This window comes from Lycorma delicatula, chromosome 10 (assembly GCF_047948215.1).
Source record: "Lycorma delicatula isolate Av1 chromosome 10, ASM4794821v1, whole genome shotgun sequence".
NCBI classification, from domain to species: Eukaryota; Metazoa; Arthropoda; class Insecta; order Hemiptera; family Fulgoridae; genus Lycorma; species Lycorma delicatula.
The window spans coordinates 78,435,267-78,448,980 of NC_134464.1; the positions used below are offsets into that span (position 1 = coordinate 78,435,267).

Genomic DNA, 13,714 nt, shown 5'->3' on the forward strand with positions numbered 1-13,714 from the left:
ATGTTTTCAGTTAGGTAAGTAATGACACAGCTGCGCCCAGATAGTTTGGGTCATAAGTAACTAATTACAGTTATTTTTGAAACACTAAACTGCTAAGGTAAATTAATTGCAGAAAATTAGAAATTTGAAACATTTTTGTAATCTAAGTGGTTACACGTTATTATTAATGTTACTTTTTTGTGATTACTTTGATTTATATTGTATTGTCTTAAAGTTATCTAGATATCTTAAAGTTATTGCAGATTATTTTAAATAATCATTCAGCGGAAGCGTTCATAAGAATTAATTTCTTTCTCATTAAGTTAATAGATGTTATTGATTTAAGAAAACATGTAAAAAGGAATATTGATGAATTTTAACTGTTTGCTTTTTAATTATAAATTGATGTTTTTGTTTTTTCCCAAAAATCTGCTAATTTTCTTGATATCATTTTCATTTCTTGTCAAACATTTAAGCATGACCAAGTAACAACAATGATTAACAATGATCTAAAAATCATTGTTTTTGTAGAATTTGATTTTTTATGTGGTTAACATTGCCATGTTCTCAAAAGTAACAATTTTTATTTTTTTTAGTTTATTTTTACTAGTGTAAGAGGCCCACCTTTAAAACATTTTTGGATTATTTGTTGCTGTTCTCTCATGAAGGAAGTGGAGCTGTGTTGCATAAGCTGTAATTGTTTGGAGTTGTTTGGATAAGCAGAATCACCACTACCTTGCCAAGTTGTGTTGATGAAACAGCTGCTTCATCAGATACTATGGCTTACATTATTCTTCATGTTTCTTCACCAGGAAATAAGAATTCAAGAAAAACGAAAGAAGAAGCTTGAAGAGAGGAGGTGATTAACTTACAATAGGACTATGAAACTCTCATCAAGAATTCATCATGATTATTCTGCTTCCATTTATAAATATCACCATAGTTTTTACCTAAATTATTCATAGTCCAGTTAAACTTCATTTAAATTTAGCTTTTATTGTCAGGTATAACTACATTTATTTCAGCAAGACATATACATGTTTATAATTACATAATTTTTTTGTGTTACAGATCTTTAATAAAAGATATAGAGTCATTAGCTGATTCGGACGGTCATGATAAATGGAGAGATAAAGAGGCAGCTGAATTATCTGATCTTGTTCAAAGGCGAATACAGCATTTACAAAATCCTCCAAATTGTAGTAAAGCTCGGAAACTTTTGTGTAGCTTAAACAAGATATGTATTTATTTGATCCACCTAGTAATATAATTTTGTTGGATTTTCCTCTTTTAATTTACATTAAGAATAATTGTGTATTTCCATATTATGTATTATTTTATAAAAAAAATAATAACATTGTTGTCATACTCTCCTGACATTGGTTATTTATTTGTATATAGTGAAAAGAAATGATACAAGAAAAAAAATTTTTAAATTGATATTTTTTTTTGAATTTATCTATTACCTCATCCCCCAAAATCACCTCCCAAGAAAATTTTTTGATTTGTCTATGTTTACTATGTTAAATGGAAAAAACAAAAAAAAAATTCCACTCAAGAATGTATAACAAATTAAAAGTTACGTAATATTTCTTTTTTGGTGGTGGGGATGAATTTTGATGAAATTTTATCATAATATTATTATTAAACGTTTAAATAAACAAAAAAAAGTTTTAAAGATTTCCAAAACTGAATGTTCTTAAAATTTGATCAACTCCCTTAAAAATTGTTCCTAAATACTCCCCAATATTGCTCCCAAAGTATTTTTTTGGGTTATTTGCCCTACTAATAATATACCTAGAAAGACAAAAACATTTCAGTTAAAAAATATGCAATAAATAGAAAGACAGTTTTTTTAATTTTTCAAGGAGATAATTTGGGGACAATTTTTTTTTTTTAAATGGTAAGATAAACGTGTACCCATGTACTGAGCTTAATATAAAATGGGGTATGTTTGAAACATTTTGAGAAAATTGATCTCGGAAACTATCTTCCCTACCCTTGAGATATTGATCCCAAACTTTTATCAATAAATTGCCTCATATACACGAGCCTCTATGGAATTTGATCAAAATCAGTTTATCCAGTCAATAGTTATTTACTTTTAAAAATGCCAACATACATACATACATATGTACATATGAACATTATCCCTTTTTGGGATTCCTGGATCATGAAACGTGAAGAAGTGCAAAAAACACCCATACCCCATTTTTTGACTGATTACCATACTTTCCTTCTTGCAGCATAGCTATGATGCCAGGAAGGTAACATAGTTTAGCAACTAAGACTGTTCATTCAAACCTTTATAGCATATAAACAGATTAGTAAATCAAGATATGCAGTTACAGAGAGCTCTACCTATCTGTGGTCATTAGTCTTTATAATGTTAAATATGTCTTATATTACTGAAAAAAACATCATGGTACATATGTATCATGTAATATGTTTTGTAATTAGAGAGTAGAGTGTAAACTCTACTCACATTACATTACACATTAAATACTCACATTAAATGATACATTAAAACCTTCAATTTTTATTGTTAAAATTATATCTAATACTGTCATTGGTTGAAGTGGTTTAGAATTATTTAGGAGCCAATCAGTGATAACCTTTTTTCTGGAAGTTAATAGATGATAAATTATGAACGTATGAAAGACACTGAAATATGCTATTTCAGTTGGTGGTCTGAATATCTCAAAAAATTATAAATATCCCTAATTGTCTCAGTTCATGTCACCAGATCCTGCCAAGAATTGGAATGGATCATGATGCAGCTGAGTTCATCTGGTAATCAGTAATAGGAGTAGTTACAGACATTTTTCTCTCAAAGTATAATTATTTGAATGTTCTCAAGGAGTTGTCAGCACTCCAAATTTTATCTTCTTACACATCTAGCTGTTCTTAAATGTTAAATTCATGTACTATTCACCGTTGACAAATTATTGTTCACTGTTAAATTATTGTTCTCCTGCGCTTCCTAAATTATCTCTTTAGGAACTTTTTCCATTTTACTGTTCAGTGCCACTCAAATAAAAAAAAATATGAGAATTTATTTGAACATTGTAAATTATCTCTGTATAATGTATTTAAAGTTATTTAAACCTATTCTGTGAAAATTTAAATGAAAATAACATGAGGGGAAAAGAATTACAAATTATTGAATTTCAGAGTCAGTGAAATTTTAGCCTATTTCATATAATCTTTTTGTTTTAAACTGATTTAATCCTTTTTTTCATATTAACATGTTTAAAATGATCATTATCATTGAAATTTATAGACCATTAATTAATTACCATTTCATTAATGATTGAAATTAAAAGTATCATATGTTATTTTATTGCCTAAATGTTAAGAAAACAACATTTTTTCTGCTTATGAAATTAGATTTAAATATTTTGCATACCAGCAGATTACTGTGCTTGATTAAATTATTTTATTTTTCATAAAGATTTTTTTAAATGTATTTATGTGTTAATAATTTTTACAGGGATGTGGTTATGGCTGTCAATTACATCATATTGTATACTGTTTAATTGTAGCTTATGGAACCGAAAGAACAATGATATTAAAATCAAAAGGTTGGAGGTATCATAGAGCAGGCTGGGAGGATATTTATAAACCAGTCAGTAATACTTGTGTCGATCCTTCTGGTACATCAACTAGTCATTGGCCAGGTAAAATTCTTGATGTTTAGATATGTATATGTAATAACAATGATGATTTGTTTGTTTAGTGTCATGACTATAATGATTGTTGATGATCTGAAATGAGTCACAAATTGCTCCTGAAAATGAAATACTCATTTTTATGAATAATAAAAATCCTTTACTTATTTAAAAATGAAATGTCTTCTTCACTGAGACAAATACATTGTTGCATATTAGTATGCCAAGCCAGCTAAAATGTAAGTGATAAAGTTCTACAAAAGATAACCTCTTTTAACTTACTGTAGGAGTACTGCCTATATAATAAACATCATTACTCTCTGAGATAGCAACCCTAAGTGGTGCTCTTGTACCCTAGGTGCTTCACATGGATCGTGGCCATTAGAAGAGGTGGGAAAGTTAATGTAAAGCAACAGATCCCCTTATGAAAAATATTATATACGCTGCTTCAATTCAATTGAGGAAATTTATAATAATAATAGTATATTACTTTTATGTATATTGTCAAATTTCTCTCCTTAACAACATGAGGGAACATAATATTTCACTGTTAAGGCAAGAATTATATCAAAAAGTGTTGTTTTTTTATATACATTTATGTTGCACATTCTTCATGACTCAAAAAACTTTCTTTATATGACTGATAAATTTTAAGAGACAAGTGTTTAGATAGCATTTTTTTATCTGGCAGGGTCATAGAGAAAAAATAAATTTAACTTTGTAACTACTTGGCTGATATGCATGAAGCAGTTTTATTTACATGTACAGAACAAATACGTTATTAAAATACTTAGAAAAAACAGAAAAAGTGACTTATAATTTATTGTTTTCTACTTATATTTTATTAAAATTTTGAAGTAAAAAACTGAAATTCTGCTTTATTAATTATTTTTCCACGTAATATAATAAAACTTAACTGTTTGTAAATGGAACATAAAATTTTACAATGACTACTAATAGTAAGAGTATTATGTAAAATCTATATTACACTACATAAAAAATTATCTTTATTAATGATTAATATCATCAAAAATAATTTATTTTTATAAAAATTATTTGAATACTATTACCTTTTTTATATAGAATGTTTTACGAAATACTGCTTGTAATCAATATTTATTACAGCATCGGCTTAATTACTATTAATAGCTGTCCCATAAAAATGAAAAATTATTTTCAATATGATTAAAAAATTAAAAATTAATCAAGGAAGTGCTAATATTTTTTTTATAAGTGATATTTTGTACTGCATTAGAAGTCAGTTTTAAAGCTTAAACAAATAAAAAAATTAATAAAGTTAAAACCATGTAAAAATTACATTTTTACATGGTTTATGAATTACTTGGTAGCAATGTGTTTACTTATTTTTATAAGAATACATTTTTTCCAGTATGGTATTTCTTGTGATGATTTTTTTTCATATAGACAACATTTTTCTAGACCTATCATTATGAAAGAACTAAAATTTTAATAAAATTGATCTATAAATAAAGCCGTATCAAAAATTTAAAAATGTTGTATAACTTAAGCTTGTGTTATTTATTTTTTTTAAAGGTTTAGTCTACTGTCTTGACAACTAATCAGCTGTCATCATTACCAATTAGTAATAAAGAAATGAAATAAAAATACACTTTTTGAGAAATTGTAAAATAATTGAGTAATATTACAAGGATGAAGTAACAATTAATATCATGTACATTGATTTCAAATTCTTCATTGCTACATTCTTTACATAATTTGTAAAGATCAAAAACATATCAATATTGTAAGACTTGTTCATCATAGCAATCACAAAGGAAACAACAAAATAATACTTTTATTAGTTGAATAAAATTTTTCTTTTAACATTCTTTTGCTCCAGTGGAATCTAGCAATATTTATATACATTATATCTAATGTTGAATGATACTAAAAGTTTCAAAGGTTATAATAGATAGATTTTATTATAACACAAGAAATTGGAGATCACATTACATTACATCTCTGGCATTTTTCACAAAACCACTGTCAACATAATATTATGGCTTTGGCACACAAAATTTTCTTGACCTAAAGAGTTTTCTTATAATTAAGTTGTTCATTAAATTCTTTCTATTAGCTCTTGTATGATTCATTTATTACTTGATCAGTCAGTATAACTCTCAATTTCCTCCTCCTCATCTATTTTCACACTTAAAATACCTTAAAAATGATAAAAAAAGATATAACAGCTTCAGCAAAATCTGCAACTCCAGTTTGGATAACATATATATGGGTATCCACATTGATATATTTCTCAACTGAAATTGATTATATCAGTACCCCGGGATAGGGAAATTAACAGAATAAACACAGCAGATTGCCATATTATATATTTATTGCTATTTTACTTTTGTTTGTAATTTATCTTTTAACTTCCAATGTCAATCATAAGTAGTCTCTTATTTTCCTTATCTTAACATCTAACCCAGTAAATTAAGATATTTATACAATAATAGCTGCTCTACATTTATCTTGACATTCAATATAATAAATTAAGGAATATGTACATACATAAATTAATAATTATTCTACATCTATTTCATATTTCTACAAATATTTCACACATATGTGTGAATATTGTCATTATACCGGTTTTTGTAATCTTTGGTAAATAAAATGTTGTCTTGATATTGTTTCTTTTATTTCATTATTATTATAATCTGGTTTTATATAGTTTACTTTCCAATTTTGAACTTGTGGGCTTGATCCCACAAATAGAAAGAGTGCAGTGCAGGTGATGCAACTTCCATTAATGAAGAAGAAGAAAAAAAGAGATGGGAAGGAAGAGAGAGAGACAGTCAACCAACAGAGGGACTGGCTCATAATAGGGTTAATCAGGGTAGTTTACCATCTTACCAGGATGTAGATTAATCCTAATTACACATTAATATAACATTCCAGGAATGAATAGTAGTTTTATTCTTCCACTTTGAAAAACAAAAAAAAACACTACTCAACATTTGCCCGAACGATTCTTGTGGGAAATCAGTTCTATATATGTTCTTTAGATGATCTTACATAGAAAATACAAAATACTCTTTAGACATGGCCATAATTAATTATTATAAGGCAAGAATTGAGTTAAAGAAATGTAATGTGCCATTAGAAAATAATTTTTCTCTGGAAGTTATAATTCTTGTAGTATAGTTAATGGAAAAGCAGTGTTATTGGAAAAATAATTTTACTTATTGATTTCTACCAATTTGAACTTAAAATTAATTTTCATTTTTAATTATTTATTTGACTGATGAATTAATTCACCACAGAAGCTGCACCTGAGAATGTGAAAATGGAATTTATAGCTTACAAAAATTGCCATGACTGACCAGGTTTTGAACCCAGGACCTCGGGATGAAAGCCGAGGCATTATCTTTGTGCCATGTAGATTAGAAAATTATAAATTTATATTTTAAATAAATCCATTTTATTTAATAAACTTTATTTATACTCATTTATAAATTCATATTTTGTTAAAACAGTAAAAAATGTTTTCCAGGTACTCCAAATACTCAGGTTGTGCAGCTACCAATAGTAGATTCCATAGCGCCTAGACCACCATATTTACCATTATCTATACCTAAAGATTTAGCGCCTAGAATTTCTAGATTACGTGGTAATCCTTTTGTATGGTGGGTTGGACAATTTTTTAAATATTTACTAAGACCTCAACCAGCTACTAAAACTATGTTAGATACTGCTGCTGAAAAACTTAACTTTAAAAAACCAATAGTCGGGTAAGTATTGATAGTTATGGTAATTTTAATGTGTTTTTAGATTCAAGAGCTATTCTATTATTTACAGCTTTACAAGATTCTCTTACTAATGCCAGTTCTTTCATTTAATTAACCCATTTATATCTTTAGCCTGTAACAATTTGTTTTAAATATTCTAAAACTTGCCTACTTGAATAATATGAATTCAATCAATTGACTGGTTTCATGCAGCTTTACAAGATTCTCTTTCTAGTCCCAACTCTTTCATTTAATTATCCCATTTATATCTTTAGCCTGTAACAATTTGTTTTAAGTATTCTAAAACTTGCCTACTTGAATAATATGAATTCAATCATTTGACTGGCTTCATGCAGCTTTACAAGATTCTCTTTCTAGTCCCAACTCTTTCATTTAATTAACCCATTTATATCTTTAGCCTGTAACAATTTGTTTTAAATATTCTAAAACTTGCCTACTTGAATAATATGAATTCAATCAATTGACTGGTTTCATGCAGCTTTACAAGATTCTCTTTCTAGTCCCAACTCTTTCATTTAATTATCCCATTTATATCTTTAGCCTGTAACAATTTGTTTTAAGTATTCTAAAACTTGCCTACTTGAATAATATGAATTCAATCATTTGACTGGCTTCATGCAGCTTTACAAGATTCTCTTTCTAGTCCCAACTCTTTCATTTAATTAACCCATTTATATCTTTAGCCTGTAACAATTTGTTTTAAATAGTCTAAAACTTGCCGGCCGAGGAAAACAGGTGCTAAGCGTCGGCCACCGTGTACTCGACTTAACGCCTTGCTCCTACTTTTTATAGGGTTTTTGTACCGCCCCTTCCTGTTGATATCGATACTTAAAACAACGCATCACAAATGCTGTTGCTACCGTTGACCGACATATATTTGCACGTGTTTGGGAAGAATTCGACTACCGTGTTGATATCTGTCCTGTTACAAACAGTGCTTATTGAAAACAAGCTATCGAAGTGTAAATTTCATTTGTAATCACTCTGTATATTTAGAATTCCAAATCGTCATATTTCATACAGTCAAATCACTTTATACCGCTGCAGTTTCTACTTTTTTCTATCTTTCGAAGAAACACGTATTAATGAAATAGCTTCCCAGCGTACAGGATTCGATTATTAATATTTCCAATCTTCACATTTGTTAAATTATGAAGACGGTAAGTAACCCCCATATAGGATTTCTTCGGGAGCATTCAGTTTTCATTCTTTTACGATCTAAAAATTACAATATATCAAGAATATTTTAGGCGATTTTCTTTCATTGTCATTATAATAGTACTATATATAATATATTATATATATATATATATATATATATATATATATATATATATATATATAACTCTGTACATTTTTTTTTTTCTATATAAGTATGTTTATTTTATTTTAAGTTTTCACTAGCCTATCGGGCCGGCCTAGTGGTCTTGTCATAAATCAGTTGATTTACCGCTGATTTTCGAAGTCGAAGATTCTGAAGTTCGAATCCTAGTAAAGACTAATTGTTTTATACGGATTTAGATACTAAACGGTTGGTTCCGGTGTATTATGGCGGTTAGAATTCAATTAACCAAACGTCTCAGGAATGATCGACCTGAGTCTGTACGAGAATACACCTCATTTACATATCATATGTGTCATCCTCATACCATTGATCTTTGGGGGGGGGGGGGGGTTAGTTGCTTATTGTTCATCACTAAACAGATTGCAACGTACACATATGGAAAAATAAGAAATAGAAAAGAAATAAAAATTTGCAGGAATTGTTACTAAGTTACAATGTAATTTTGTAAAAGAATATACTTTGTAAAAGATGATAAACTATTATTATATACACACTATATATATATATATATTTAGCAGAAGTCAATCATCGAACGACAAATATTCTACGCATGTTTTACACGACGAAAAGTTTGGTACAAATAAAATTAATATCGTAAGGAACGGAAAAGAACGAAAATATATCACGGGGGGAAGAAATATCCCCGTCCTATAATTACAACGCCTGGACATTTGTCCCTTGCTGCTGGATCTCTCTTATTACTTAGCGGGTAGGTTATTTTTAATGATCGAACTATATTACATTAATTTTTTTTTTTAAAGCTGGCGTAATTAATTTTGAAAATTTTTAGCGGGATTATCCTCGGGAGAAATGAAAAAATATATTGCATCTCTCTCCCGGCAAAATTCCTCTTAGGTCCGTCCTCTAGAGGCCTTTCGGTTTCAGTATCTTTCGGGCAGAAGGGATGTACTAGTTGAGGTCCTCGTTTGACGGAGAGGATAATTCATTCACTTTAAGAAGAGAGTTTGCGTATAAACTTTGAAGCGGTTGACTCACTTTTAAGTATGTTAAGGAGGAAAAGAATAGGAAACCGGGTTTTCTACTTTTCATCTTATTCTGACCGACTGAATTCATTAACTCCCATTTTCGGGAGACCTTCTTCTTAAACTTTTATTTTTTCTTTAACCTGCCGTTTACTGTAAGTCGGTTGAAATTATACACGACCAGTAACCTTAAAAGTTCTGTACAGAGAATCGCATCGGAGAATACAGGTTTCCGGCGACCGATGAAGTTCTACTCGATCTTCTGCCGCTATCTTCCGGTGTGCTTCTTCTTTTGGAAAAAGAAAACCGGGTTTGATGGATTTAGTACTTAATTTTTCGCGAACGCAGAAGAGGCAGGTATCGCATAATGAAATTTGTCGGCAAAAAAATGCGAAAAAAATGTCTTCTTCCTGATGAATAATTACGTTAAAACTACACGTATATATAAAACAATATATATATATATATATATTTTTTTTATAAATAAACTACATATTCTCTTTTAAACAATCAATTAACCTATATGCGTTGTATTATGTTACTACAAAGCATATATATCCTAACTCGTACTTTTGATGACGGCATAATAATTTTAACAACAACCATTACGATGAAAACGACACCGATTTAAAAGTAATCGGTCACAGAAACGTAAAGGTTTACAGATTTAAAGGCAATCGGTTTTTCAGCAAAGCATAATATTTAAATGGTAGCTCTATATCCGACTGTCAAACCCGATTTAATTTTAATTGTGCTAATAACTACATTTAAAACCTTTTGCTGCGATCAAGATATGTGAAAAATTATATTTGTTCATTATTTAACTTTATATATATGTAATATATTTCTGATGTTATTCGTAGAATAAAATGTATTTAATAAATATGGATTTTAATTTGCTCGTTTAATGAATCTTACATTCTGATTGGAACATAGGAATACATTTTATATGTATATATTAATATTAACTTAAATGTTATTTATTTCAGTTTCTTTTCCTCTTGATTGGATAGAATATAATAACAAGACGTATTTTACTTAAAAATATTACGTTTATTAATCACTTAGGTTAGCCGTTCAACTAAACAAACTTATAAATTAACAACACTATTCTCTTATATGCTAAATTTTGTTTGATGTGTGTATGAATGGGTATTTTCACCTGAGAAAACTTAGAGAATTCAAAGTGAAACATAGTGTAGGTAAGTTATAAGTTTGTGTAGTTGACTGGTTAACCCAACCGATTAATAAAGGCGATATTTTAAAGTAAAATATGTCTTGTTATTATTTATATATATATATATATATATATATATATATATATATATATACAGATATCTAGTGGTTTCCGAGAGTCTGTTACTCTTTCAAACAAAAATTACTCAACGGATTGAGATGAAATTTTGCACCAACATAGTTTTTATACCCGGAAAGAACTGCTTTTTGCTGTTACGAAATTTTTCGCAGTTTTAAGAAAGGCGCCGTTTTAATAGCTCTCGGTAACGACCCGATTACGTCCATGCCGATATTCAACTTTACTATGGCCAAATCGTACGTCGAATTCAGAAACCGCTTACGGTATTTTAAATTAAATTTTCTGCAAAAGACGTTTCATATATTTTTCAATATCTCCATCGGTTATCAAGAAAAGAAGCTTTAAAAGTGCGACAAAGTACGGCGTACATTTCTTTGACTTGCGTTTCACTTTCAGGCGGCTTTAGTCTCCACTTAAAGTTATTCTTTTTGATGACAATAAAATAAGTCATAAGAGCGGACGCTTCAAACGGCTGGTTTCAAACCGCTCGAAGGGAATCGACGCTTCTCGCGTAGGCAAGTGTAGGTAACTTGGTACAAAGTCCCTTTCTGGAATAATCTGTACGTATACACTCCATAGAAATAAGGTGTATATATCGCATACAAGTCCGAAACTTAGATGACGAGGTTTACAAACCGTTCCAAAAAATATATATAAAAAAAGTTTAAACCGTAAAACTAAAAATGAAGAAAACCGTAGTACGCTCACCTACCTACTCGTGGTGTTCGGGCGACGCTAAGAACCGTGCAAAGTATTTTTTTACCCGTACGAAGGACGAGTAACCACCTGTAACTGCTATTTTTAAGACAGGAACCGACTATTCTGAACTTATTCTAATTTTTTTAAATTATAGACTCGGACCTAAAATACAGAATAGTTTTTTGAAAATTTTGATTTCTTATTTTAGCCTTTATTGAAGGTTACTAAAGATGGACGAAGCAGGAGCGATATAAAATGCCGAATAGCACAAGCTAAACGAGCCTTCAGTAAAAAATATAATTTGTTTACATCAAAAATGAATTTAAATGTCAGGAAAAGATTTTTGAAAGTGTATGTTTGGAGTGTCGCTTTATATGGAAGTGAAACTTGGACAATCGGAGTATCTGAGAAGAAAAGATTAGAAGCTTTTGAAATGCGGTGCTATAGGAGAATGTTAAAAATCAGATGGGTGGATAAAGTGACAAATGAAGAGGTATTGCGGCAAATAGATGAAGAAAGAAGCATTTGGAAAAATATAGTTAAAAGAAGAGACAGACTTATAGGCCACATACGAAGGCATCCTGGAATAGTCGCTTTAATATTGGAAGGACAGGTAGAAGGGAAAAATTGTGTAGGCAGGCCACGCCTGGAGTATGTAAAACAAATTGTTAGGGATGTAGGATGTAGAGGGTATACTGAAATGAAACGACTAGCACTAGATAGGGAATCTTGGAAAGCTGCATCAAACCAGTCAAATGACTGAAGACAAAAAAAAAAATGAAGGTGTTGTTAGATTTAGAGAAAACTTTATGCAAGCAAAGTTGTTAACTTGTACATGAATATTTTTTTTTTTTTTTGTCTTCAGTCATTTGACTGGTTTGATGCAGCTCTCCAAGATTCCCTATCTAGTGCTAGTCGTTTCATTTCAGTATACCCTCTACATCCTACATCCCCAACAATTTGTTTTACATACTCCAAACGTGGCCTGCCTACACAATTTTTCCCTTCTACCTGTCCTTCCAATATTAAAGCGACTATTCCAGGATGCCTTAGTATGTGGCCTATAAGTCTGTCTCTTCTTTTAACTATATTCTTCCAAATGCTTCTTTCTTCATCTATTTGCCGCAATACCTCTTCATTTGTCACTTTATCCACCCATCTGATTTTTAACATTCTCCTATAGCACCACATTTCAAAAGCTTCTAACCTTTTCTTCTCAGATACTCCGATTGTCCAAGTTTCACTTCCATATAAAGCGACACTCCAAACATACACTTTCAAAAATCTTTTCCTGAGATTTAAATTAATTTTTGATGTAAACAAATTATATTTCTTACTGAAGGCTCGTTTAGCTTGTGCTATTCGGCATTTTATATCGCTAATGCTTCGTCCATCTTTAGTAATTTTACTTCCCAAATAACAAAATTCTTCTACCTCCATAATCTTTTCTCCTCCTATTTTCACATTCAGTGGTCCATCTTTGTTATTTCTACTACATTTCATTACTTTTGTTTTGTTCTTGTTTATTTTCATGCGATAGTTCTTGCGTAGGACTTCATCTATGCCGTTCATTGTTTCTTCTAAATCCTTTTTACTCTCGGCTAGAATTACTATATCATCAGCAAATCGTAGCATCTTTATCTTTTCACCTTGTACTGTTACTCCGAATCTAAATTGTTCTTTAACATCATTAACTGCTAGTTCCATGTAAAGATTAAAAAGTAACGGAGATAGGGAACATCCTTGTCGGACTCCCTTTCTTATTAGGGCTTCTTTCTTATGTTCTTCAATTGTTATTGTTGCTGTTTGGTTCCTGTACATGTTAGCAATTGTTCTTCTATCTCTGTATTTGAACCCTAATTTTTTTAAAATGCTGAACATTTTATTCCAGTCTACGTTATCGAAAGCCTTTTCTAGGTCTATAAACGCCAAGTATGTTGGTTTGTTTT

General features: G+C 29.9%; 1 protein-coding gene across 1 annotated transcript in view; it reads left to right on the plus strand.

The window, feature by feature from the left end:
* The window catches only part of LOC142330890 (alpha-(1,6)-fucosyltransferase-like), a 99,927-nt gene continuing 86,213 nt past the window's right edge, over nt 1-13,714 (plus strand). Inside the window, exons 1-4 of the mRNA XM_075376357.1 lie at nt 1-14; nt 1,051-1,240; nt 3,473-3,659; nt 7,168-7,405. Of these exons, the coding sequence (XP_075232472.1) occupies nt 1-14; nt 1,051-1,240; nt 3,473-3,659; nt 7,168-7,405 (629 nt within the window). The remainder of the gene's footprint in view (nt 15-1,050; nt 1,241-3,472; nt 3,660-7,167; nt 7,406-13,714) is intronic.